Source organism: Gossypium hirsutum, chromosome D04 (genome assembly GCF_007990345.1).
Source record: "Gossypium hirsutum isolate 1008001.06 chromosome D04, Gossypium_hirsutum_v2.1, whole genome shotgun sequence".
Taxonomy (NCBI): Eukaryota; Viridiplantae; Streptophyta; class Magnoliopsida; order Malvales; family Malvaceae; genus Gossypium; species Gossypium hirsutum.
The window spans coordinates 38,671,026-38,698,856 of record NC_053440.1 but is presented as its reverse complement, the minus strand read 5'-3'; the positions used below and the strand labels follow the sequence as shown (position 1 = coordinate 38,698,856).

General features: G+C 33.2%; 3 protein-coding genes and 2 long non-coding RNA genes across 7 annotated transcripts; 3 read left to right on the top strand and 2 right to left on the bottom strand.

Annotated features, from left to right (window-relative positions):
• Positions 1-3,219: 3,219 nt before the first annotated feature.
• LOC107921584 (serine/threonine-protein phosphatase 7 long form homolog) lies at positions 3,220-3,708 on the bottom strand. Its single transcript, XM_016851416.1, has one exon. It carries the CDS (start codon positions 3,706-3,708, stop codon positions 3,220-3,222), a length of 489 nt encoding a protein of 162 aa, XP_016706905.1.
• Positions 3,709-5,923: 2,215 nt separating this feature from the next.
• On the top strand, positions 5,924-12,697 carry LOC107921380 (uncharacterized). Of its 2 annotated transcripts, none has more exons than XR_001691044.2 (6): positions 5,924-6,401; positions 6,544-6,635; positions 8,572-8,590; positions 9,579-9,627; positions 11,371-11,743; positions 11,819-12,697. It is a non-coding gene; the product is annotated as an uncharacterized lncRNA (long non-coding RNA). The 2 variants fall into 2 exon arrangements; XR_001691045.2 differs by having other exon boundaries at positions 5,950-6,401; positions 6,488-6,635.
• A 6,246-nt stretch (positions 12,698-18,943) lies between these two features.
• Positions 18,944-19,375, top strand: LOC121202920 (uncharacterized mitochondrial protein AtMg00810-like). The gene has a single exon (XM_041091417.1). The coding sequence runs from the start codon at positions 18,944-18,946 to the stop codon at positions 19,373-19,375; it is 432 nt and encodes a 143-aa protein (XP_040947351.1).
• A 2,381-nt stretch (positions 19,376-21,756) lies between these two features.
• Positions 21,757-22,995, bottom strand: LOC121216181 (uncharacterized). 2 transcript variants are annotated; one of them, XR_005912256.1, is made up of 3 exons: positions 22,584-22,995; positions 22,244-22,430; positions 21,757-22,160 (listed from the first exon to the last, which is right to left on the bottom strand). It is a non-coding gene; the product is annotated as an uncharacterized lncRNA (long non-coding RNA). The 2 variants fall into 2 exon arrangements; XR_005912255.1 differs by having other exon boundaries at positions 21,757-22,430; positions 22,584-22,976.
• A 1,433-nt stretch (positions 22,996-24,428) lies between these two features.
• Positions 24,429-27,831, top strand: LOC107922539 (serine/threonine protein phosphatase 2A 55 kDa regulatory subunit B alpha isoform). Its single transcript, XM_016852624.2, has 5 exons — positions 24,429-25,161; positions 25,275-25,384; positions 26,341-26,598; positions 27,285-27,403; positions 27,524-27,831. Exons 3-5 carry the CDS (start codon positions 26,495-26,497, stop codon positions 27,667-27,669), a joined length of 369 nt encoding a protein of 122 aa, XP_016708113.2. The 5' UTR covers positions 24,429-25,161; positions 25,275-25,384; positions 26,341-26,494; the 3' UTR covers positions 27,670-27,831.

Sequence of the window (27,831 nt, the reverse complement as noted above, 5' to 3'; positions counted from 1 at the left end):
ATAATGGTCTAATTACCACTTAAGTCCACTAATTTTAAAAATTCATAGCAATTTGACACCTTCAACTTATGGAACTCTACTTTTGCACCTTTTACGATTTAGTCCTTTTCACTTAATTAAGCATGCAAACGTCCAAATTTCTTAACGAAATTTTTATACAACCTTACTAATATACCATAGAAATTAAAATAAAAATAAAAATAAAATAATAATTTACTCGTTAAATTCGTGGTCCCAAAACTACTATTCTGATATCACTGAAAACAGGCTGTTACACGTAATCCCTTAAAAACATAACCTTTGTAAACTTGAAACCTTAGTTTCACTTTAACTCGAAACGATATAATCACCTTCAACTTGGACCTCAAGTTGCAAAGCGGTCTCAGTTTCTCAAGTGATAGTGTCATACTCACACAGTAGGTGAAATTTGTAGGTTATCGAGTCCCATAACATCAGCATGAACGTAAACACAACTTAAAATTATGACTACGTCTCCCTCAAAGTGAGAGACAAATAAATCTTTAAACCAAAAAATTTCAACACACAAGAAGAAGAAAAAAAACAATTTAGAGGAGATTGAGATCTGGTGAATAGGAGGATGAAGAATGGGCGTTTATATAGGGGATGGACGAGGTATAAAGGGAAAAAAGTTGTCCCGAAAATCCCGGGTTGCAGGGCTCAAAAGCAATCAAGCTGGGGTGGTTGAAATGGCCAGAAAGAAAACGCTCCTTGCAAGGGCTGTTTTCATCTGACATGCCAATGGAAATGCTTCCTACAGGGGCGTTTTCCTCTGACATGTCAGACATGTGGCTCGAAAATACATCCTGTCGGAAGCGTTTTCACTGCCATGTCAGATGAAAATGCCCCATGCAGGGAGCGTTTTCTCTCTGGCCATTTCAACTTGATTACTTCTGAGCCCCTACAACTTAGTATTCTTGGGATTAACTTGATCGAGAAAAATGTAGAAATTGCATATGTCCTAATTTATCATCCTAACATGATCAAATCGAGTGAAAAAAATTGAGTTAATCGATTTTATGAGTCCTATTTTACCATCCTAACTCGACTTGAATTTTACTGAATTGAGTCAAGTGAAATGAAATTCGAGTCGACTTAAATCGGATCGGATCGAATCGAGTGAAAGTGTTTGAGTTAAATTAAAAAATTAAACATGTAAAGTTAAAATCTTGTGTTAATATAAATAATTCCATGTTAGAGCACATAAATTTGAAACCATATATATTTGAAAAATTTTCCAAAGCAAAATCATAATAAAAAAAACTTTAGTATGATAAACTTGAATCATTAATTAACTTAGTTAGGTCCCCAAAATTATTCTTCTAGATAGTTTTTTTAATTTTTTTACTTTTTTATATAATTTTTTGAATTTTTTAGAATGTATTTAAAATTTCTATAATTTTACATATAAAATATTTTATTCGAGTTATTCGAATTGTAAAATTCAACTCAAATTATAAATTTTAATCTCACAACATGATTGCATGCAAATCAAACAAATTTAGTAAATTTGTTTCGCACATTGTAAATAAGTGTACATTTCGTATTTAAAACAAATTATATAAAAAATTATAAAATTACAAAATAACATAATCATTGGCACCCTAAATGTATGCCACAATCGGGTGGGCGTATGGATGTCTAGGGTTTTGTCACGCTATTTGGTTTGGCAGCTGCTCGTTGACTTTGGCTTCACCTTGACGTGGATGTCGGGGTTGATTGCTAACTTCGTCTCATTCCTCCATGGTTGAACCCGATCATGTCCTAGCCGCCTATCATGGATCCCATCTAGACTGAGTTGGAGATTGCAAGGATGGCCCACCTCGGTAGAACAACGATGTTGGGGGTGTTTACGACATTATCGATAGGCCACTATATGGTGTCGTCTGGCCCGCCTGTGGATAGAAGGTGAAAACTGAAGGCGATACTTACTGTGTCTGTGTTGTTGGCGAGATCGACATGTAATATGGCACAATGGGTGGCAATCATGCATAATATATCCTTGGAAAAAGTGTTGATACAAGGAATGATGGGTGGTGTTGTGGTACTTGTGTAAAATAAATTGGTGCTGAATGTGTTGATACATGAAATATTGTGCGTGTTGTGGTGGTTGTGTAAAATAAATCAGATCTAAAGGTGATGATGCAGGGAATAAGCGTGGGTGTTGTGATTGTTGTAACAAAACAATTGGGTTAAAAGTAAAAATAAATGAACCACATTGACCAGGACGTTGCACGGTAATCGGGTTTTTTGATGCAAATAGAGCAGATGCCGATCCTACTGTGTCTTCATCTCCCGACCTATGATTGATAGGCCATTGTCTTGACCTCCTATGGTGAGTTTGCCTTCTCCTCTCTGAATCCCACAGTAGATACGACTTGTACTTAATGACTGAACCAACCCATGTAATTCGGAGACGTTATCAACTCCGGTGTGAGAAATGGTTCCTGTGTTGGCAAGAAATCGTACCTACGCTCCCACATTTTAATATACTTCTCGTGGAAGGAATACCAATCTTCCTTGAGTCTCCTCCGCAAGTTGATTTTGTGCAGGTCATCGAGCTCCTAGGGTGGCTGCAAAATACGTTGCGTACACCTGAACTATCGCATGACTCAATTAGATTTGTACATCTCAACCATTTCAAAAACAACCAATGGCACTTTGACATGCCAGATGTTGCAATTCACCAAAATTTTGATCGAGACACATTCTTGAATCCTCAAATCCGCATATGGCATCCATACAAACTACATTATGAATTTATAATTGTTCATACATGCATAATATTTGATTTCCAAGTGCTAGAATACATATTATATAAAATTGAAATTCATAAACTAACCTCCTCTTTGGTTTCTTGATCTAGAGCTATTTGGATATCCTCGAGCTCGGTTGGTATACCGCTGTGTTCTCGCGGGGTTGTTCCACCTACTTAAATGATATGTTATTTCAAAATTGCATCAATTAAAAATAAAAATGGTAATGATATTGTGGAATGAATTTTACCATATGACGAGTTGGAATTCGTAAGGGAGTTCCACTCAGAGGCGTAAAAATGGTAGTTGATACCATGCCCACGATTGGAGAATGAGCATGCAACCGTTGATTTTGGCTTTATCTAGTATCATGACTCGACACATTTCTCAATACAATGTTGCCAGCACCACTGATCCCCAACTAAGTCGTCCCAATTCCTTGAAGTCAGCTAGTAGTAGTAGTCACCTTAAGATTACGAGATTTATTTGGCATTAGAACACCCCCGATCAAGCTTAAGATGAATGCGCATGTGAATTGTTCTTTTTCGACGTCGCTCACTGAAGCCTCCATGGTTTGGATGTTGTCCTCCAAGCATCTCATCTTGATCCAACTATCCCTAAACTTGTTTAACACCTTTCCTAGCAATTGCTCACGTGTTGCAGTCCAATCGACAGTAACAACTGGTCCAGTAATGACATCCCCATCGACCAGTAGACTGAGTTGTAAATTGACATCCTCGAGTGTAATTGTACACTGGTCGTAAGGGAGATGGAACGTGTTCGTCTCCGGTCTCCATCTCTCTATCAAAGCACTAATGAGTGGGGGATCTAATTTATTCCCCTCAAGCATGCGAGCTACGTTTAAAAAGCCTACATCTTGTAAGTGTCCATGAACGACCTCTGGTGCACCTTTGCTTAAGTTGTTTATGTACATCTCCAAAATTCGATCTTCGAGCTAAGTATATAAACATAAAAAAATAATAATCTAAACAGCATAATAATTAACTATTTAAATTTAAATAATTTAATAAATTTACTTAGCATTTGTAATTGAACACTGAAGATATGTTTGTCATCCAAATGAATAAGTTGATTTGTCATTTAAAATTTATACGAAAAGAATAAAATCGAAGAGAATAAAATTCAAAAAAATAATTTAAAAAAATATTTGAGGATTAAGGATTAAAAATTCGAAATTGAAAATTTAAATTTGAAGATTGAAAATATAAAATTTGAAATTGGGGATTGAATATTGAAGATTGAAGATTGAAGATTGAGAATTTAGGAAAAAAGAATGAGTATGGAGTATTTGGGTGAAAAAAATGAGTGTTAAAGGGGTTTATATAGGAATTTTTATGGTTGTTAAACCCTACTAGTCATCGGAAAAGTTACCGTTTGAATAGTATCATTAAAGGAAAATGCGTCCTGCAGGGCGCGTTTTCACTAATGTCGCAGTAAAAACGTACCCTGTAGGACAAGTTTTCCATTCTCTCTCCAAAATCAGCATAGATCTGTAAATTTTAAGAAAATCAACCTAGTTTTTTTAAATTTTTTTCAGCATTTTCATATAAATTAACCATTCCATATGTATTATTATTCTCTAACCTTATGTTTTATTATTTATTGTATGTTATTTTTAAACACACACATATATTCTAAATATGTGGTTTTCACACACATACATGTGTGATAAAATTTTTAGTATAATCAATATAAGTTAACCAAAAATTAAATAATTAAATAAAAAAAATAATAGTTGGAACAATACTATTATTTTTAATTATTTTTTAATTATTAACTTTACAAATATCAAATAATTTTAAAATCCTTCCTCAAATACAAGGAAAAAGTATTGAAGTCCTCTACTATCAACAAGTGCATACAAAGAATGAAGTGGAGCTTGTGCCACATTCTCCAAGGCATTAAGTCGATGTCCTTTGAGGAATTCGTTATTCAAGCTCATTAAAAACCTTTTGAGCAGGTAGTTCACGATAGAGGCAAAAGTTTAGTTAATAATGAAGGTATAGATTAGTCTACGATTATGAATATAAAAGACATTTTTTCTCAAGTTAAAGGTAAACCAAAAGTCACACTAAAGGGAAAATAAATAAATAAAAAGTATTATTTCTTTGATGTTGATGTTCCAAGCATACTTGAAGAATTTTTAAAAGTTAATTTGATTCTCTTGACAATAATAAAGTGACATGAAGAAGCTAATCAAGTAGATTATCTCAGCTATTACAAATACCAACACTTGATTAGCCATCTTCTCAAGAAGTGTTTGATTAGCTCATGATTGGACTTCAGTCAAATGTCTAGGCACTGTTCATAAATATGATGCTTATTGTTAATCCAAAATATGATGTTAAGTACAAGCCTAAAATGTTCATTAAAAGAAATGATGTTGTTAATCACAAGTTTAAACTATTGTTTCACTATTGAATACGAAATTGAACTACACATCCAAAAAATTTGAACTATGACATGATTTGATCCTTAAAAAACAAGGGTATGCAGATCACCACCACAAAGAAAAATCCAAATTTCAAAGTACATGAGTTTTCAAAGCTAGACTTCCACCTCAAGTTGGGAAATAAATCTACCCTGGAAAACAAAGTCGATGAGCTAAAGTCCTAAGGCAAACCTCAAAAGTTGACCTCTATCCTGGGTTGGACAACAAACCCACTTTGGATCATGATACAATGACATCCAAGTAATTGCTACTTAGTTGGCAAGTTCACTACACACTCCATCATTAGTCATCTTAATGCTTCGCAATTTTGGGTGAATCTATCCTAATATCATGTTTGGTGCATGCTTTATCTTTCATCATCTAGATGCTCTGAAAGGTTGAGCAAATCTCCCATCATCTTGAAGCTCCACAGGGTTAAGCAAATCTTCCCACCATTGGGATGCTTCAAAGGGTTGAGCTATCCTCTACCTCAAAGTTTAGATGGATCTTCTTTGGTGTGCCTGAGTTATCCTTAGCCACCTTAATGCTTTTGAGTTTATGATGGATTTCATTGGCACTCGTGTTATCTTTCACCATATTGATACTTTTAAGTTTGGGATGGATCTTTCCTAGATGCTTCAAAGGCTTGGATATATCATGCTCTATCTCTTTCCATGTTAAACTTGCAAAATCTAAAATTGACTCTCATTAATCATTTCCAACGTCTTATATTTTATTTATCACCATATTGATGATTCAAAGTCTCGAATAAATCTCAACCATGGTGGTGTATTTCCCATGCAAAATTATATGAAGAAATCAAAGTTTAGAACTTTCAAAAGGTGCGACGGTATCGATGTTAAAGGTTCTCTGCGTCAAAACTAAGAGCTCGTTTGGTTGGATAGAATTGTTATTCCATTCTGCATCAATTCCGCGCGCTACAGTGTTGCATGCGTTTGGTTCACCGTTTCCTCTATTCCACTGAATAGCTATTACATTGTCATTCCCTCATCTTACCGTTTAGGTATTCAGGGGTTGAGGGTCTGCATACCCATTCAAGGCAACACAGTTTATGTTTTAGACGAAAATAACCTGCCTCTCTTCTTCCCAAAATTCACTCCAAATTTCTTCCTCCCCAAATCAAGCATCCATTCGCCCTTCATCTTCATCTCCCGGTACGTTTTCTTTCACCTCTTTCAAATTTTCTTTTCCCCTTTTCGGTTGAGACTTTTTTTGCTGAACTTTTCTTTTCCCCTTTCAGTCACGTTTTCTTCTTGTTTACACGAATTGAAGAAATAAAGTTTCTATTGGATGCAGTGAAATCCATCAGTACCAGCAAAGTACTGAACTCCTCATCAGAAACTTCCTTTCGAAAGGCTCGTTCGTGAAATTGCCCAAGACTTTTTAAGGTAATACCAAATTACTGCTTCTTCTTCATTTCTATTTCAGCAAAGGTTTGCTTGCATCTTTGTAATTACATGAACCATACATCAGCTTTGTTTGCATCTTTGTTGATGGTTTGTTTGCATCTTTGTTTGCATCTTTGTAATTATTTTGATGTTGATGTTTCTATTTCAGCCGATAATGGTGATAGTCTTCTAATAAACCTATTTCTGCCAAGTTTTTGTTTTTAAAATTTTTTAATTGGTTGGCTTTCAGGGTATAAAAGGGAAATGGAGAAATCCTTCATTCCTCATTTTGTTTTTGGTGTTTTGTCTATTTTGGGCATGTCTTTGGTGAATGTTGAATACCCTACTTGTATTTCACTTGGACTATTACTTATGGTACCCATTCTATTCTTGGAGTTCCCTAGTAGGTTACTCTAATCCCTCGAATGGCTTGTTTAGGACTTGGTTTATCATCCTAATATACTTAAATATTGATCCTTTTATATGTGAGAATTATGACTGACAACTTAATCTCTTTCTATCAGTCTAATTAATATCTCAAGCCATTATTTGTTTAAAGTGTTGTGCAGGCATTATTATTGTATCATAAAGAAAAGATTTTGTGATGAAATTTGTAATTGAACTAATATATAACTGTTACTGGACAACCTAGCTTCCATTATTCAAAAAGTTATATAATTCTCGTAGCTTTAGAAAATGAAAGATAGAGAGATCAAAAGCTGTTATTTGCCTTGTGTTCTGTGAATGTCTACTTAGTAATCTTATCAGCTGGTATCTACACTACTTCAATTGCTGCAACATTAGTCATATGGCCAGTTTTATTGTTTTATTATTGTCGTCTTTTCAGCCCTCTTTTGGTCCAGTTTTATAGTATTTCTTAATACCTTTTGCACTATCAATATATTAAAGCTGTCATTTACCTATCTTTGGAATTGTAAACCTTTTACTCATCTCCTTTGGCATGTGCATGTTTCACGTACAAAATTATACCATTTATTTGCATAATGCTGTTTTCGTATTTGTATGACCATGACGTGGTTAAATGATATGAGTAGGTCACCCTGGTCGAAAGTGAAATGGGATAGTGATTTTTTGCAGAGAAACCACTGACAAATTTTGTTCTTACTTTCCAATCCACCTTTTATTTGATTAATTCATCAACGAGAAACCTATTCTAGCAACTTATTTTGTGTGAAAAACCTTAGAAAACTGTCAACAAAGAAGCAAAGGTGAAGTATAGAAGACTTCACTCAATCCAAGCTTTCACAGCCAAGGAATGGGATTTTGAAGGCTTAGAAATTAGATAGTGTAATGATGATGAGGGTTTCACTTTGGCTCCTACAAGAGTCCTATATATATGTATATTCCTTTTGATCTTGGTGGTCAACAAAGTTGCCATTTATCATTGTTGGGTGGTGCACTATCGCAATCAAGATAAAATAGGGGCAAAGACGGCCCCGACCTTCTGGTAGTTTCATTTGTTGTCCTAATGCCATTAGCTCCAATGGTTTTAAAACAAAAATTTTGGGAATTTGGTTCTTGTTTGGATTGTCTTGGCAAATATGATTAAAATTCGTTTTGTTTTAGTGTTGCTATTCTAGAAATCATTTAATAACAAAAGATTGTTTTTTTTATACTGTAACTATGGTTGGGAAGATGAAGAGAAGAGTTGATATGATGCACCTAAGCCATAACCAATGTTGCTGTTATTGAAGTTTTCAAGTGGAAATAGTTTCTGTATGTTTATATTCTGTATGTTTATATTCAATTTACGTTTCCGTATGTTTATATTCTGTATGTCTCTGTATGTTTCTATTTTGTATGTTTCTGTATGTTTCTTGATGGTATCCCACGGTTGTCCATGTATGATTTTATATTAACACAAGTGATGTCAATTTTATAAAGTTGATAACATTCTTATTATTTATTGATGCAGGTGGACAGACAAGTATCAGGTAACGGACATAAACAAATATCTCCACTGCAATGATGATACCATTTACTCTTTTCTAGTAATACGGAAAAGACAATATATACATGTTAAACTACATTTACATTTCAGATTTGATCTTTTTACTTTAAACAAGAACATTTTGGTTATATTTTAGTTTCAATATGTTTTTATTTTTTATATGTTTCATTTAAAACTATTTTAATCTTTTAATATATTATTAAACTATTTTTATTTTCGATATCTTTAATTTATGTTATATTTAATTTTGGTCTTCAAACAATGTTTTATATTACTTAAATTTTTTTGATTAAAAATTATATTTGAACAATGTTTTTATATTACTTATATTGTTTGATAAAAAATTATAATTAACACTACAAAAATTATTTTTGGTGAATTAATCATTTTAAAAAAAGTTTTTTAATCAAATGCTACAAACATTATAATTATAATTAACACTAAAAATTATAATTAACACTAAAATTTATAATTAACACTAAAAATTAATCAAGTGCTACAACAATTATAATTAAATTTAACACTAAAAATTATAATTAAAACTAAAACTTATAATTAACACTAAAAATTAATCAAATGCTACAAACATTATAATTATAATTAACACTAAAAACTAATGAAATGCTACAACAATTATAATTAACATTACAAAAATTATAATTATCACTAAAAAAAGAAAGTAAAATGCTACAAACAAATCATTTTTTTAAAGGAAGATATTTAACACACTATATTAATGAAATGGATATTTTATAAAAAAAAATAATTATTAAACGTCAGTCATCAATTAATCAAATCTAGAAAAACACATTCTTTTTTTTTTCTTTTCTTGTTGATTGATAAAGAAGTAAATTTCAATTTTTTTACTTGTGAAGATAGTTTTAATTTCAATTTTTTGCTTTGTAAAGAATCTAAATATGTATTGCTCATTTTTCTTTGATATTGTGTTATTGCTTCCTCTTCTTCTTTAGCTTGTTCGATTGTTTCCTCTACTCACAATTGAGCGTCTTGTAAATCACTGTAAGTTTTTTGGCAATTAAATTCTTTAATTTTATTTTACTGTTATTGAAATTAGTATTGGAGAAATGTGACCCTTTTACTACAATTTGAAGGATCTTGCAATAATAGCTCATCTGCCTTTAATTGCACAAAGTGTGAGGCGTAAAAGAATTGGTATTGCATTGACAATATGGTTGCAAATCTGTAGAATTGTGTGTTGGTTCTTACTTACATTGGGTGTCAGCCATAGCCTACATACTTATAGACCAAGGATTAGGTCCTATATTTTAGATTTTTATGCAAAGCGGGATTATGTGAAAAGGCTTATATATGCTAGTGACGAGACCTGTATTGAACAAGTTAGGATGAATAAATTTACCTTTTTTAAACTATGTGAGATGTTAGAAACATTAGGGGGATTGAAGTCGTCAAGGAACATGCTTGTTGATGAGCAACTGGCAATATTTTTACATATCATTTCCCATCACCTTAAAAATCGAGTTATCAAGCATCACTTTAATAGGTCCGGGGAAACTGTTAGCAGATCATTTCATAGTGTTTTAAATGCTGTCATACGCTTACAAGATGTGTTATTTAAAAAGGCAGAGCCAATTACAGCTAATTCTTCAGACACAAGGTGGAAATGGTTTAAGGTATTTGACTGAGTTTTATATATAGCTTGTACATAATTTAGTTGATTTAGATTTAAATATAGTATCATAACTCAAGGTTTTATAACATGTGATATAGAATTGCTTAGGTGCTCTTGATGGAACCCACATCAAGATTAGGGTTCCAACAGTTGATAAAGCTAGATATCGAACGCGAAAAGTGACATAGCAACAAATATGCTAGGTGTTTGTACACCTAATATGCAATTTGTTTATGTTCTTCCTGCTTGGGAAGGTTCTGTTGCTGATGGACGGGTTCTTTGAGATGCCATTAGTAGAAGACATGGACTAAAAGTTCCTCATGGTAAAATGGAAAGTTAGAGGACTTTGAGTTAATTTGTAAAAGTTTAAACTTTTTTTGGTGAATTAATCATTTAAAAAAAAAGTTTGTTTTTATAGGTTGTTATTATCTAGTTGATGTTGGATACACAAATTGTGAGGGATTTCTTGCACCTTTTAGAGGACAACGATATTATTTGAATGAGTGGCGTCAGGGTTATCAGCCAAGAATTTCGGAAGAATTTTTTAATATGAAACATGCCTCAGCACGTAATGTTATTGAAAGATTCTTTGGGTTATTAAAACTTAGATGGGGAATACTTAGGAGTCCATCATTCTATCCTGTAAGGGTGCACAATAGAATCATTATTGCATGTTGTTTGCTCCATAATTTTATTCGAACCCATATGAGTATTAAACCTAGTAATGTGGTAGATGACGATGAAACGAATATCGTAAGTATTCATCCATCGGATGCATAGGCTACTTGGAGGATGGAACTAGCTAACCAAATGTTCGATGAATGGCAAGCATTTAGAAATTAGTTAGGTTTAGGGACAAAATGAGTTTGAGTTAATTTGTTTATGTTGTTTTATGTATCTAGTTTGTGAAACTTTGGTGGTGTTTGAATTGTTTTTTGTATTGTACTAAACTTGTTGAATTATAATTTAATTTATTTTCATTCGTCATGTGTTATAATTTTATAAAGTGTTGAGCTTTTGATTCATGATATTGAACTTAATTTTAATTTTATAAAGTGTTCACCTTTTGATTCATGATATTAAACTTAATTTTAATTTGTTTTTTTCTTAAGATAATTATGTCAGGTGCTTCAGAATCAAATGTTTCTTCCCAAACATCTCGAGGAACCAAAAAGAAATGGGTTCCAGAAGAAGATGCAGTGTTGGTTTCCTGTATGAGGGACTTGCACAATGTTGAAACCTTTAATGCTGATACAGGGTTTAAAGCTGGTTATTTAAACGAGTTGGAAAAAAATGTTAGAAAAGGCTTTACCCAATGCAATGTTGAAGGCTAGTCCTAATATGGAATCGAGGATTAGGGTATTGAAAAGGGATTGGTTAATCGTGTATGACATGCTTAATGGCCAAAACAATAGCGGTTTTGGTTGGGACGAGCATAGCTAGCTCGTTGTTGTTGAAGATGCGGTTTGGAACTCTTATTTAAATGTAAGAATTATTTCAAGTCTTTATTATCTTATTTATTCTCAACTTATAACTAATATGATTTCCTCATTTTTATAGAGTCATAAAGAAGCCAGTCAATTTAGACATCGTAGTTTTCCTTACTACGACCAACTTACTACCATCTACGCACGAGATCGAGCGACTGGTAAAGATGCTCAAACAGCCGCTGATGTTATTGAAGAAATAAATGCTCAGGATGTACTTACTACAGATATGAATGAAGAAAGAAACAAATTCTATAACTGCGAAACTGATGTCTCTTTGGATGACGTGGATGTTTCTGCTATGGAGCCGCGACCAGATAGAAACCAAGGGGGCTCCTCATCTTCAAAGAAGAAAAAGAAGAATTCTAATGCAAGTGATAATATTTCTTCTTCATTTAATGAGGCTGTCACTTTATTGGCGGAAAACATGTGGGCCATTGGCGAACAAATCAGTAGGAGTATTGCCTCCGATGTGGTAGTTCAACAGAAGTCAGAAGAATTCTAGATCATTCAAGAAAAAAGATACAAATTTATATCCAACCTTATGTGAAATAGAAGGTTTATCTGTGGATGAGCAGTATCGAGCTTTGAGTAAAATTCCAGATCATCCAACTCAATTGCTCGTTTTCTTTAGTTTACCTTCTGATGTGCGGTTGGAATGGGTCAGAAGATTTCTTGCTGACCATTAAAAATAATGGTTCTGTTGATGATATTTTCGTAACTTTTTCTGTTTGTAATATTTGTGATGATATGTCACTACAATGTTCAAACTTTTTGATGTTGTAAAACTGTATAACTGGTTCTGATATTTTCTCGGAATTCAATTCGTTGTCAACTTTTAATAGCTGGTTCTGGTGTTACTTTGGGAACCTCCGGGGAAAAACTATCACAATTGTGATCATTTTAGTGATTGGTTTTTAAGGATTTGGATACTTTGTGTGTTTTTTTGCCATGTAAAATAGCAACTTTACCATGTTGGAGAGAGCAAACGTACTTCTGGTTCCTACTGGTATCTTCATGGAAATTGTTTGAAGGGAAGGGCTTTTGGGCTTGGGTAGAAAATGAATTAGGTGAATTCTTTTTTTATGAAAACAAAAGGACTTAAGGTTTAAAAAAAAGCCATTTTTAGGAAATCTTGCTTCTTGCTTATGGATAACTGCAAGGAAAGGTGCCATTTAATGATTGAAAGGGTAAAGTTATCTGAGAGTCTATTTTGATTCAGGGATATGCAAAGATCAATTGCTTTTTTTATGGATGACTAAATTTAGACTTTCAACAATTAGAGTTATCAAAACCATTCTCAATGTACATGACCTGTTACTTGGCTAGTTGTTGAACTAGACCATAGAATATAACTTATATGCTGATGATATTTGTTATCCAAGGCTGGATTTCTGGACTTCTTATTTTCGACTCTGTTCAGATTGAAATTATTTGTTATTCTCTTTCCTCTGTTAAAAGTTTTCACTAGGTGAAGGGAAATGCAAAAATGTGTCTTTTTTTGTGTATAAAATGCACAATGTTGGGAGCATTTGTACAAGAAAAAAAGCCTTAATTTAGGGTGGGTTTCGATGGGCGGTGCGTTTACCTGCAGTTAGTGTAAAAACAGCGGTGGCAGTGAGATTAGATATTGTAGCGATACTGTAGCGTGAGACAAAAAGTAAGCTAAACACACCGCACCATACCCAATCGCCCATCCAACCCACCCTTAAGCAATTAACAAAATGGCCGGAGTCAAGTAGCTCATCAAGTGCTAATATCAAGGATGATTAAGCTTGATGTCAAGTGAATCAAGATAAGGTGAATTGTAAAAGTAGATAGTGGTCTTGTATGGCTATTGAATGATAAAAAAATTGCCTTGTCTATAGTGTTGTTCGATCAATTGCAGGTACAAACTATAATGTTCAATTGCTCATTAGATATAATGGTATAGAAAATAATGTTTGTGTTTTAATTGTTACTCACCAATTGTTGGGTAATAAATCAAACTCCAATTTTCCTTTAAATTTTTTCGCAGCTACTTGGTGACAGTCATGGGTTTAGTGACTCCATGGAGTATGTCATTAGTACCACGACAACCAAGGGTACTGCTGGTTGTCATTGTTGGAGACTGGGTATGTTACAAGGCTTATTATGTATATCATCACCATGGTGTTATCCCTTATCATAATTTGATGTAAAAACATGTGTTTTATCTGATTGCAGGCCTTGTCATTTCTCTTACTTGCCGCGGCTTGCTCAACTGCTAGTGTGACAAGTCTCTTGGTCAATGTCAATATTACCCGTCAAATATATGCAGTAGATATCAGTTGTCTACAGCTATGGCTTTCATGTCGTGGTTTCTATCCTTTCTTCAATTCTCTTCAATCTTTGGCTCCTTCCGTCTTTGTAGCGACTCGCAACTTCCAAGTTCCAACCCTTTCTTCATATACAAAAAGTTCAGTAGGCAGATCTTGACAGTTCCATAGATGTTCAAATTAAGAAGTGTACATTGACAGTATTATATACAAACATCAAAATCTTGAATGATAAAATTGAATTTCAATGTTTTTTGAATAAAGTTTGCTGCCAATTTACGATTCAATGATTCATTTATCTAGTTCATACAGTTTATTAAAAATATAACATTCAGCAAATTCTTGCAGGTGGTGAAAGAAAAACTGCAGCTACAACTGCAAAGGGTCCCTTGCGGTTGTACCAAAATGACCAATTAGGGCCATTTCTTAATTACCCCTTAAAAATCCACCAATTTCAGCCAAACATTCCAAAGCCCTTAAATCACCCCTCCATTATTATCTCGACAATTGTTTCTCCTAGGGAATTTGCTTGTTTTGTTTCTCCTAGGAGGTATATTTGCAGGGGTCACACTTGACTGGTTATGGCTCATAGGCAAGGGATGGTAAAGTTTAGGTTCAAAGCTGGTTTTAGGAATGAAAAATCAGGTTTATTGAATTGAAATTGGAAATAATGATCCCTTGCATTTTGATTTGAACACAGTAAATGATAAAATTGTTCCATAGTCGTAGGCTACAAGCACCAATGCTGAGATTTCATATTCATTAAAATTCATTTGTATTCATCAACACCATGCTAAGATTACTGAATGTGTCATTTTCTTCTATTCTATCTGTCATATATTTTTGAGATATTGAGAAGTAAAGTGGTTGGCAAAGTGGTTAGAATCAGTTATGTATAAGTTAGTTAGTAAAAGTCTATAAATATAGAACGTACTGTCAGTTTCTAATATACTGAGGAATTTTTCATAATTAGTTCAATGGTTTTCAATCATTTTAACATGGTATCAGAGCTCCGGCGATTATTGCTTTTCCGATGATAGTTCCAATGCTGTTTGCTGGTCATTGGTTACGGTCATTCTGGTGTTTTTTCCATGGTTGCTTTTATTTTGTATTGTTGATATAATTGGAAGATAGTGGGTTGTTGTTGTTTGCTTATGTTAAGTGTCCATTGGGCTTATGAAGTAAGCCGGAAGCCCAAATTTGGTCCTTAATCCCAAATTGGATTAGTAATCTAAGGTTTTTTTCACCAAATCGACCTATCTTCTCTTGCGTCTTGTTCGTCGGTTCTTTGTTTTTTCGAATAGCAGAGGCGGTGAGTCATCATGAATCCCTCTGAATCAACCATTGATTTTAATCATCCATTGTATTTGCATCCATCCGACACCCCAGGAAATTTGCTAGTATCGCATCAGTTACATGGGGTTGAAAATTATAATGTCTGGAGTCGGACGATGAAGATTGCACTATTAGCGAAAAACAAATTGGGGCTGGTGGATGGCACTTGTTCCAAAGAATCACTGCCAGAAGAAATGGGTTACCAATAGGAAAGGTGTAATGTGATTGTACTATCTTGGATTCTCAATACTGTCAGCAAAGAACTTTCGGCCGGAATCGTGTTTGCGTCAAGTGCAGCAGCTGTTTGGACTAACCTTAGTGAGCGGTTTCACAAAGTTGATGGCTCAAGAATTTACTTCTTGCATCGTGAGATTGCTTCTCATCTTCAAGATATTGCCTCCATATCTGCGTATTTTACCAAGCTTAGATTACTTTGGGATAAGTATAATGCACTGGTGTCGTCATCTTCTTGTGGGTGTATTCAATCCCGATAGAATGTTACTCTAGTATCACAGCAGAATTTATTTCAATTTCTTATGGGTTTGAATGAGACTTATAATGCAGTGCGTAGTCAAATTTTGTTAATGGATCACTTACCTACTGTTAATCATGCCTACTCGATGCTTATGCAAGAACAGTCGCAGAGAAAACACAATTCTAGTAATATTGGAGTTGATCCAATTCCTTTTTCTTCGGTTCAAATGGTACAGAAGAAGAGTTTTTTTGGCACATGTGATCATTGTAAGATTAAGGGACATAAAAGAGAGAACTTCTATAGATTAGTTGGCTATCCTGCAGATTTTAAATTCACAAAGAGAAAGGGAAATACTAGCTCAGATTCTGCTCTGAATAATGCTGCTACTACTACTATTCCTGCACATATAATGAAGGCGTGGATTCTCTTGGTTCTCGTCCACAAATGCCGATGTTTACATAGGAATAATATCGACAAATCATGAATTTGTTGAATAAGGAACCTGCTGTTGAAGCTGCTGCCAGTTTAGCAGGTATGATTAACATTGGTCACAAGTGGATTGTAGATACTGGTGCTACTGACCATATACTGTCTGATCTTCAATCTTTAGAATCTCCAGTTGAATGTGCATTGGGTTCATCTTGTGTTAGACTTCCAAATGGTTCTTTTGTTCCCATTACCCATGTTGGCACTTGTAATATTTTACCTACCTTACAGTTAACCAAAGTTCTTTATGTTCCCAATTTTCACTATAATCTTCTTTCTGTTTCAAAACTTACTAACGATCTTAATTGTGTTGTTTCTTTTTACCCCCAATTTTTTCTTATACAGGATCTCTCCAGTGGAAAGATGAGGGGGATTGGTAAGGCACAAGGTGGTCTTTACATCCTTGACCCGTTTCGACAGACTAGTGTGGCTTCACCCAGTGTTGTAGTTGTTTTTTCTGTTGACTCATCCTTTCTTTGGCATACCAGATTTGGCCATGCTTTAGTTTCATGACTAAACAAGGTTCCTAATCTTTCTTGCACAGTTTCAGATGTTGATAGTATAAAAAAATGTTCTATTTGTCCACTTGCTAAACAAACTAGGCTTCCTTTTCCTGTACGTTTGACCCATGTTGGTGAGGTTTTTTCTCTTGTTCATATTGATTTGTGGGGACCCTATCGAGTTTCTACTCATAGTGGTCATCATTTTTTTTAACAATCGTTGATGATCATTCGTGAATGACATGGGTGTACTTGTTACGAAATAAAAGTGATGCCATTGTTTCTCTCAAACAATTATTTGTCCTAGTCAAAAATCAATTTTCAACCACAATTAAGACGGTTCGTAGTGATAATGGGACTGAATTTTTTAAAAATGAATGCAATGAGTTTTTTCATATGAATGGCATTCTTCATCAAAGTTCCTGTGTTTATACTCCTCAACAGAATGGAGTTGCGGAACGAAAACATCGCCATTTGCTAGAAGTAGCTCGGTCATTAAAATTCCAGTCTCACATGCCTAGTAAATTTTGGGGTGAATGCATTCTCACTGCTTGTTTTTTAATTAATTGTCTACCTACCCCTGTTTTAAATTGGAAATGTCCTTTTGAACTCTTGCATAAAGTTGCCCCTGATTTTTCTCGGTTGAAAGTTTTTGGTTACTTAGCCTATGCTACAATTCCAAACTACCATGACAAATTTTCCCATAAGGTTGTTCCATCTGTTTTTATGGGATATTCACCTGTACAGAAAGGTTACTTGTTATTTAGTCTTGAATCAAAAAAAAATTTTGTTAACCGTGATGTTGTTTTTCATGAGACTATATTTCCTTTTGCATTTCCTAATCAACAATTTTTACCCTTTCCTGATACTGATAATTCAGTTTTCCTTCACCTTGAACCATCACCTTCTATTACTATTCCTACTTCTAGTAGGTCAGTATCTTCTTCCCCCCATTCTCTACCTATAGCACGTACTAATACACCCCTGCGTTACACTACACGATCTGTTAAACCACCTACTTGGATGAAAGATTACGTTTGCTCTAACCAGTCTTCCGCATCTTATACCACAGGTATGTTTCCTATTTCTCATGTCTATTCATTCCCACATTTGCCTAGTCATACTCAGTCATTTGCAACCCTTATTTCATCTTTGGTTGAACCCCGAACCTATACGGAGGCCATTTCGGATCCACGGTGGATCAATGCTATGGAACAGGAGATTCGAGCTTTGGAGGACAATGGTACTTGGGAGGTAGTCCCTTTACCTACTGGTGTTGTTCCAATTGGGTGTAAATGGGTTTATAAAATCAAGTATAACTCTGATGGCTCGGTGGAAAGGTTTAAAGCTCGACTGGTTGGGAAAGGCTATAATCAGCAGGCGGGTATAGATTTTTAGGAGACCTTTTCTCCTGTGGTGAAACACGTCACTGTTAGAACTGTGATCAGCATGGCAGCATCTTCTGGTTGGCCTCTTTTTTAGATGGATGTGTATAATGCGTTTTTACAAGGGGATTTGTTCGAAGAGGTCTATATGGAACTTCCGGATGGTTTTCGCAGCCAGGGGGAGTCTCGAGTATATCGTCTATGCAAATTACTATATGGCCTGAAGCAAGCTTCTCGGCAGTGGAATTTAAAACTCACTGAGGCGTTAACGCAGGGAGGCTATGTACAAAGCAAATATGACTATTCGTTGTTCACAAAAAGAAGTGGGGGTAACATAGTTATCTTGATCATTTATGTTGAAGATCTGTTAATTACCGGAAGCAGTATTGACATGATCAATGAACTAAAAAAGATTCTGCATCAGAGTTTTAAGATGAAGGATTTAGGAGTGCTGAAGTATTTTCTGGGAATAGAAGTGATGAGGTCAAGTGAAGGAATTGTATTGAACCAAAGAAAATATGCTTTGGAGTTGATAGCAGATCTGGGTCTAGGAGAAGCAAAATCAGTAAGCCGCTTGAGCAAAATCAAAAGCTTACATCGGTTGAATATGATGAATCTGTACAGGCAGTGGCTAATAAAGATGATTTAATTCCAGATTTTACGGTGTATCAAAGACTTTTGGGAAGGTTGCTGTACCTGACCAATACGGGACCAGATATAATGTTTGCAGTTCAACATTTGAGTCAGTTTATGCACAGACCGAAAAATTCACATTTGGAAGCTGCTATCTTGGTGGTACGATACATAAGGAAAAGTCCTGGTCAAGGTATTTTGTTATCTGCAGCTAGCAAATTACAAGTGGTTGCTTTTTGTGATTCCGATTGGGCTTCATGTCCTATGTCTAGGCGATCAGTGACTGGTTTTTGTATTAAACTTGGAGAGTCTCTTATATCGTGGAAGTCAGAGAAACAAACCACAGTCTCTCGATCATCAGTAGAAGCTGAATATAGAAGTATGGTGGTAGTAGTGGCAGAAGTTGTTTGGCTGAATGGATTGTTAAAAGAAATAAGTCTTAATCAACCAGCTAAGTCTGTGGTATTTTCAGATAGCAAGGTAGCTTTACAGATTGCAGCCAATCCAGTTTTTCATTGACGAACTAAGCATATAAAGGTCGATTGTGATTTTGTACGAGATAAAATCAAAGATGGATTGATTCAAATGCAGCATGTGGGAACAACTGAACAACTTGTTGATTTAATGACAAAGGCTCTAGGTGTTAAACAGCATGAGTATTTAGTGTCCAAGTTGGGGGTTAAAGATATATATCAACCCTCAACTTGAGGGGGAGTGTTGAGAAATTGAGAAGTAAAGTGGTTGGCAAAGTGGTTAGAATCAGTTATGTATAAGTTAGTTAGTTAGTTAGTAAAAGTCTATAAATATAGAACGTACTATCAATTTCTAATATACTGAGGAATTTTTCATAATTAGTTCAATGATTTTCAATCATTTTAACATATATCATATATCATATATCAAATTCCTAACTACCCTACTAATCAAATAGTTAAGTCTTTAATCCTTGCAATATATATATTTAATTTAATTTAATTTATTTATTTATAAATAAATCATTGCAATATATGTAAAAATAATTTTTAAAAATATATAAAAATGTATTAATATATATGTAAAAATAACTATTTCGGAAAATATTTTTAGAAAATCTGCCAAACAATAGAAAATATTTTACACAGATTCATTCAAACACCAGAAAAGTAAATCATTTCCAGAAAAATAAATCATTTTCCAAAAATCATTTTCCGGAAAATATTTTACTGACAAACAAACGAAGCCTAAATTAAATTTTAGAATTGACTCATTTGTCAAACTCAATAAAATTTGTGTACGTTATAAGAAAAATAGAAAAAAAGGTATGTAATGCATTCATAGTAAACCATATTCTTTTACCATTTTCGTAGAATCCATGAATATTTGCAACTATTATCTTGATATATAAAAATAAAAAATGTTTTCTGTTGTAATTGAGCATAAAAGTATATGCCTTATTTATTCCCTTTGGCAATAGTAAAATAACAAAAAGATCCCTGCTGCCTACTTCATTATGAATCCGGTATATATATTTAAGTGATGTATTATGTATATTATAGAAATATATAATAGAAAAATAATTTAAATATCGCACTATTATATTAATCTAAAATATTTTAAATAATTATAAAAGAAAAAGACATAAAACACGATAAAAACATAATCTCATCCTCTTTCACGCCTGAAAGGGACAATCCTTACATATTTTCAAAGAAAACAATTTCCAGCCGTTAGTTATTTCTTATTGTTAAATACTGTTATTAGTTCTGTACTTTATAAAAGTTATGGATTTAATTTCTATACTTTTATTTGATCATTTTTAATTTCTATATTTTTAAATTTTAAAGAATATAAAAATTAAATCTTTTAACTTTTGTAAACTACAAATACTAATAGCAAAATTAATTTTTTTTGTCAATCGTTAGTTTTTGAACACTATTAATAATTATTTGAGTTCAAAATTCAAATATATGAGGTGGGATTAATATTTAACACCATTTTAAGAACTACAAAATGAAAATAATGAAAGGGAAATGTCGTCACACAACACAAGCTATCAAGCTTTCAATATAAAAAATAGGAAGTGAGTAATACAAATTAAGATATACAAATCACACCGTGGAATTTCAAGTATTCTTTCAATAATATCTAAAAAGAAAATATTATTGTTAATTCATTATCCGATTAACATATTAAAATCGCAAAACATATATTATTATTAGTTGTTAATTATTTAGTATTAAATTTAACATGTTCTTTTTGATATAATATTTAATATTATCTATAGCTCCTCAACTCATAAATAAGAACATAATGTATTATCGTATATTTAAATTTAAATTTTCTTATATTGACAACAATACCCGTACTAATTGAATTAAGACTCAATTGACAACATTAAATTAAGTGTAACGTATTTATTAAAATAAGGTTATTTTGGTTTGGCAAAAATACCCAAACAAAAATGGCTCAATTAATTGAAGCTATGAAACTGGAAAATTAATTATCGTCATCCAACATGCGAATTTTGTTGAAACTACTCAAAATTATGAAATTGTTTAAGAGGTGAAGCATGCATCCATCCCAAATGAAATAAATAATTCTCTGGATTTTCTTGTCATACGTCCTCATATAGAGTTGACTTCATTGGTTTTGGAGGGCATGCTTGCTTACTGAATATTCTTTATTTAGGGGAGATACACTTAAAAGGCATGCTTGCTTACTGAATATTCTTTATTTAGGGGAGATACACTTAAAACCGAGTAATTTTATAATTTTTATGATTAATATTTTTACAATTTAATTATTAATTTTATTAATGTAATTATAACTATAGATTTTTGAATAATTTAGTATATTTATAATACCAATTTAGAACATTACCTAAATATATTTAGTAATTAATTTTTTTTCAATAAAATAAATAATCAAGCAATTTTATTTTATTCAAAATTTGGTATATATAATCTATCTTAATAGAATATGAAATATAAGGATAAGAAATCTTATCCTTTCAAACATGTTGCAGGGAAGCCTGCTCACCCTTTCAAACATGTTGGTTCTGAAAAAACAAAAGGCCCCAAAGAAGCACTGCCACCTCCTGAAATACAACCGCGTCCCCGGCTTGCAACAACAAACTAAGCGAGCCCTTAAAAATCGTCGCCGAAGGTGCAATGCCAATAGTAGCCTAGACCCCTACCGTAGCTGAATAGTGTAATAAAAAGTGATCCAAGTCCTTCGTCTCACCACATTGAACACAGTGTATCGGCACTAAACAACCCTTCTCATATAAGCGGTAACAAGTCCGAATATGATTATGCAAGCATCTCTACAGAAAATCCATAACTTTAGGCTGCAAACTAGTTCTGATGGGAAGGATACAGTAAATTGAAAACAAAATGATAACCAGACCTGACTGTGTAGCGATTCAGAATGCCAAATTAGCTTGTTTGGCCTTGAAAATGGTCTGACCGGTACTCTCAAAATTCTAGCAACATCAATTGGCCCATAAATCCCTCAACAAAGTCCTTATCCTAAGCCATGCCATTGACATCAAGCAGGTCTTTGGCAATCAAGTCCTACATGCTTGTTAAAGGACCTGATTCGATAAAATAGGTGGAATCATCAGTAAGTCATGGATTAGAAAAAAAAACATGTATGGATGCACCATCCCCAAATCTACAAGGATAACCCCTTATAAATAAATCCTTAGCCATGCAAAGACTATGCCAAACAAATAAGGGATTTGTACCCAACGTAGTCATAAACCAATCCTCCCTCGGGAAGTATCTAGCTTTGACAATCTGAGCCATGAGAGAATTTGGATTCTCAAGAATCCGCCAACATTGCTTGTCCAGCATAGCCAAGTTAAAAAATAGTAGAGATTACGAAAGTCCATACCACCATATTTTTTAGCCACACAAAGTCGATCCCAAAATGCTTATCGAATCCATAACATGTCTCCCATATTAGCACCCCCACCAAAACCATTCATTAATTGCTAAAGCGTTTCACAAGTACTAAACGGCAGCAAAAATACATTCACAGAAAACATCGGAAGAGCCTATCCCACAGTTTTTAGAACCACCTCCTTATCAAGTTTCGAAGGCCTTTGAGAGTAAAGACATAAAAAGATGACGGAAGGTTTTAGGTACCAAAGACATATAAAATTCATGAAAGAAATAGATTGTCTATATAAAGACAGAATTTGCAATCATACTATGCATATCGACACTAAAAATGAAAATAATATTTCAGCTCTGAGTAAAGATTTAATAGATATTAGTTCTATATATTTTCATAAATTATATAACAAAGTAAGTAAAATAGAACAACAAGTAAATAATTTAGGAGAGGTTACAAAATTAGATTTGAACAACGAACCTAAAGAAATATTATCTAATGTTAATAATAAATTAGAACAATTTCTTACTAATAAAAATATAGAACAAGAGATAGATTTAGGACCTTTATATTATGGAAATAGTAATATAATATTAACTTTGTCTAAGGAAAAATATACTTCTCCAGAAGAATCATCTTCTACTAATAAAATAAATAAAAAAAACCTGAAAAACAGAAAAGAAAATATACTCATCAACCAAAATATGATTTCCAATCCTATAAACAACTTATAGAACATTGGAAGTATCAATTCACTAAGAGTTCTGATAAAAATGAAAGAGTTGAATATTTAAAACTAATAGAAAAACATTATGAAAAACATAAAGATTTATTTACTTTATTTAACTACCATTATATGTTAAACCGTGACACTACAGACAGTAGTAGTTCTAGTAATTCTGATAATTCTATAACCCTAGAAGACCTAAAAGTTACAAGTTATAAATCTGATAAAGAAAATACTTCAACAGATGAAGACGAAAATATAGAAATACCAGAACCTATGGATACTGATCTTCAAAATGAATTACAGGGATGGATAGAGTCAGATCTTCAAAATGATGATTATCTGAGATCTTTTAATAAAGATTTTGAAAATTTTAAAAATGCAACTAGAATTTTTGGTAATAAAACAGAAAATATAGCTACAAATGAAATAAAAACTGAAAATCTAAGGGCACGTTTGGTTCGCTGTAATGGAATAGAGGTGTAATTTAATAGAGCTGTAATAGTAATTCAATTGTTTGATTGAATGGAATGGAATAGAACTGTAATAGTATTCTTGTGTTTGGTTGAATGGAATGATGTTGTAATGGCATAAGAAAAAAATAAAATGACTAGAATACCCTTAGTAGAATTTTTTTTAGGTAGATGATTATTGTTATTGTTATTAAATTATAATAAGATTATTAATATAAATAATAAATATTTTAATCATATTTTAACATAATTATTATTAAATATAATTTAATAAAAAATATATAATTTAATAAAATTCTTAATATAATTATTCTTATATGAATTTACTAAAATTATAATATATAAAAATATAAAAATATATATAACCTACTTTATTATTTTTAAACCGCAATACATATTTAAATTGCTAAAATATCATTAATGAAACAAATAATTAATTATTCTACAATTAAAAAAATGTTAAAAGTAATAAATAACTTAAGATTTAAATTTTGCATAAACATAAGTATTCATATATTTAAGAATTAAACTGAGAGGTTTAAACCTGACAAGGCGTTTGCTGGTACTTCTGAGAAGAGTGGTCCAAGAGACAGGCCAGTTGAGTTTGAAAAGGAAGTTGAAGAAGCTGATCCATTCGGTTTTGATCAGTTCTTGACAGAGGTCAAGAAGGGCAAGAAAGCCATGGACAAAGTGGGATGGCTATGAAGGAGGATCTAATAGATCTCGCATTAATTTCGAAAGAGGACATTGATATACATTGTTCTGTAGCTTGTTTATTTTCTCTTGTAGACTTTTAAATAATCATATTTCTCTTTTATTTTATATTTGGTCGATTTCTTGTCCCATGATCATCTGTTTGCATTTCATGAAATAGTATAATCTATAGAGGATAGTTGCTTCTTCTCATTTCCCTTTCTGTTCGTTGATAGTTAGGCCCCGTTCTCCTTTGCTTTTTAGATGGAATTTTGCCAAAAAAAAGTCCGTTTCTCTTAAAAGTAATGAAGAACAGCATCCACTCCAGAAAAATTTTCATCATCTGAAAAGTCCTTTTTGGCATATGGAGAAGTTAAATAATTTAACTTTTCTTCAGCCAAAAGTGCTTTTGGCTAATAATTTCCATTTTTAACCTGTCTTCTCCCCCAAGCGTTATTTCCTCTGGTTCTTTGCAGATATCAAGTTCTTTGCATGTGCTTCTTTTCCTCTGGTTCTTTGTTCCTCTTCCGCCGGTGAGCTTCTTTTCTTCTTCTTCTTCTCTTTAATTAGCTTATTCTTTTTTTCCATTCGTTCGCTCTCTCTCTTGCTCGCTCATTCATTCATTCATTTTGTTTTTCTATTGCAGGTGATTAGTGATTTACATCACAAACCTGTTGCTCGCTTCTTTGAAATTTGACAAGTTTAAGGGAAGAAATAAGAAAGTTGCTCCATACTTCTCGTAAAAACTTCGTTATGGTAATCTTGCTGGTGTTTTTTTTTTGGATCGATATAAATTTTTTGTATATCTATGTATTGTCTCTTTTATCTTGTTGGTTTCGTGTGAAATTTGGTTCATGTTTTGATTGAAATTGGAGATGACTTTTGATTTTTTATTTGAATTAATGAAGCAATGATTAATCCATCGAGGAAGAGAAAACATGGGTTTCTTATGAAAAATAAAGTCAACATAAATCTTGGAGGACCTTTGAACATGTTTTGCTCGATTTAGGTGTGGTTTGCATGGTGTTTGAAGAAATTTCTAAGTTCTAATTGTTTGGTGTTTGTGGTTTGGCTATCTAATTTCCTAAGTGTTTTTGGAGTTCCATTTTCTTTTTGTAATGTTTTTTGTTTACTTTCCATTTTGCATTCCACATGTTTGATAAATTAACAAAAGAAAAAGATCATTTCCTATACCACTGAAGTTGTTAAAACTTATTTTTCAACTCCATTTTTCTATTACAGAAATGGGCTTTCTGTCAAAAAGAAAATTACCCATTTCTTTGTTTCTCTGGAAGTTAGCAAGTAACATAACTTTGATAGTTTATATGATGAAAAATCCCGTTAGAGTATTTAGGATTATGCTAAAGGTCTTATGTTTTTCAAAAGTATATATATAAACCGAGTCTTTCAAAGGTATATATATTTTCATCATTGGGTATTGCTTCATTCATGAAGTTCTTAGTGAGGATGAAAGTAGTAAGGTTCTTGACTTCCTTCAAAATCCTTATTGCCCCGGTAACATTGGTTAGTTTATTAGTAGAAATTGAAAGGAATGATAAAGATCGCAGAGTAAGTATGGCCGGTGATATCTGTCCCTCTAGCTGGTTACTAGCCAATCTTACAGCAGTTAATGACTTGCAAGAATAAAGACTTAAAGGCAAGGTACTTGTAAAGTTATTGTTGCCAAGATCAACAGTGTTAAGGTGTTGTAGGGTGGAGAAATTGAAGGCTGAGAGGTCTCCTTCTAGATGGTTAACCCGCAAGTTCAAAGTGACAAGATTGGTGCAGCTCATGAGAGATGGTGGCAGATAACCAGTGAAGTTGTTGATGTGAAGCGGCAGTTGTTCCAACTTGGAAAGCTGGCCTATGTCTTTCAGGATGGGGCCTTCAAATTCATTGGAAAAAAGCTCAAGGATGGTGAGCTTGTCGAGTTGGACAATGGTTGTTAAAGAAGGCATAAGAAGGAACAGGTCAAATATTCTGCAACTCATATAGTTTTGTCTCTGTTTTTTAGGATTTTCATGCTAAATAACCAGAAAGCATATGTTTTTTAACTATTATTGTTATTATTAAGTATGGATATGAACAAGCTGCAAGCTTGTATTGGTACACAAGTAAATGCTATGGATATTCATCTTTAGAAATGAAGATGAATATTCATGCTTTAGAAATGAAGGCTGATTCATAATCTTGAGAAAACTGGAGAACTTCTGAACCATAGGACATAAATGCTATGGATATTCATCTCTTTTTTAAGCTCACATTTGAGTGAGAACATGGTTAATGGCCTATATCAACCGGGCATGCTTCGTCCCATGCAACCCTTGAAACATTAGATTGTTTAGTTCATGGAATATTTGGATCTAGAAGTATTAAACTTATCACAGAGTTATCTAGTACGTGTCTTGAAGTTTAATTGTCTGCTCGCCACGTCCTTGCACTATTGTTATTCTTATTTATGTAATTTGTTTTGAAGTCTGTATGGTGATGTTTAAGCTTTTGGCTTGTATACAGTTTGTATGTCACTAGTAAATAGTGACAAGCATGTTTGTGAATGTTTGAAAACACTTCCAATTTTAGTGTTTTGCATTTCATATTAGCTTGAGCGAAGATATACTGATGGTCTCTCTATCTCTGTCTCTCTTATAATTCCTAGTGATGGAGAAACTTTTATATCAGCCGATGATCTACGTATAAATCTTTGGAACTTGGAAATTAGCAATCAAAGTTTCAATATTGTCAATGTAAAGCCTGCAAACATGGAGGACCTAACTGGTAAGCCTATTCTATTTTGGTACTTTAGCCTGCTGCTTTCACTTGTTAAAGCATATGCAAGTTCGGTGCTGTTCAATATATTTGCAAAAGTAATGGTTATTGTAATGTCTATCATTGCAGAGGTTATAACATCAGCAGAGTTTCACCCTACCCACTGTAATATGCTAGCATATAGTAGTTCAAAGGGCTCAATTCGCCTCATTAATTTGCGACAATCAGCTTTGTGTGATTCTCATGCCAAATTGCAAGTGTTTTACCGTTTTTAGTTTCTTTTGTCGAATTTACTGAGATTTGCACCAAAAATTTATATAGATCTTGATAGGTGAAGGTGTATATATTTACTATTTGCTTTCAGTATTCTTTCTAAAATATAAGTACAATTCTATGCCAAAAGGTTTGAAGAACTAGAGGCACCTAGTTCTAGATCA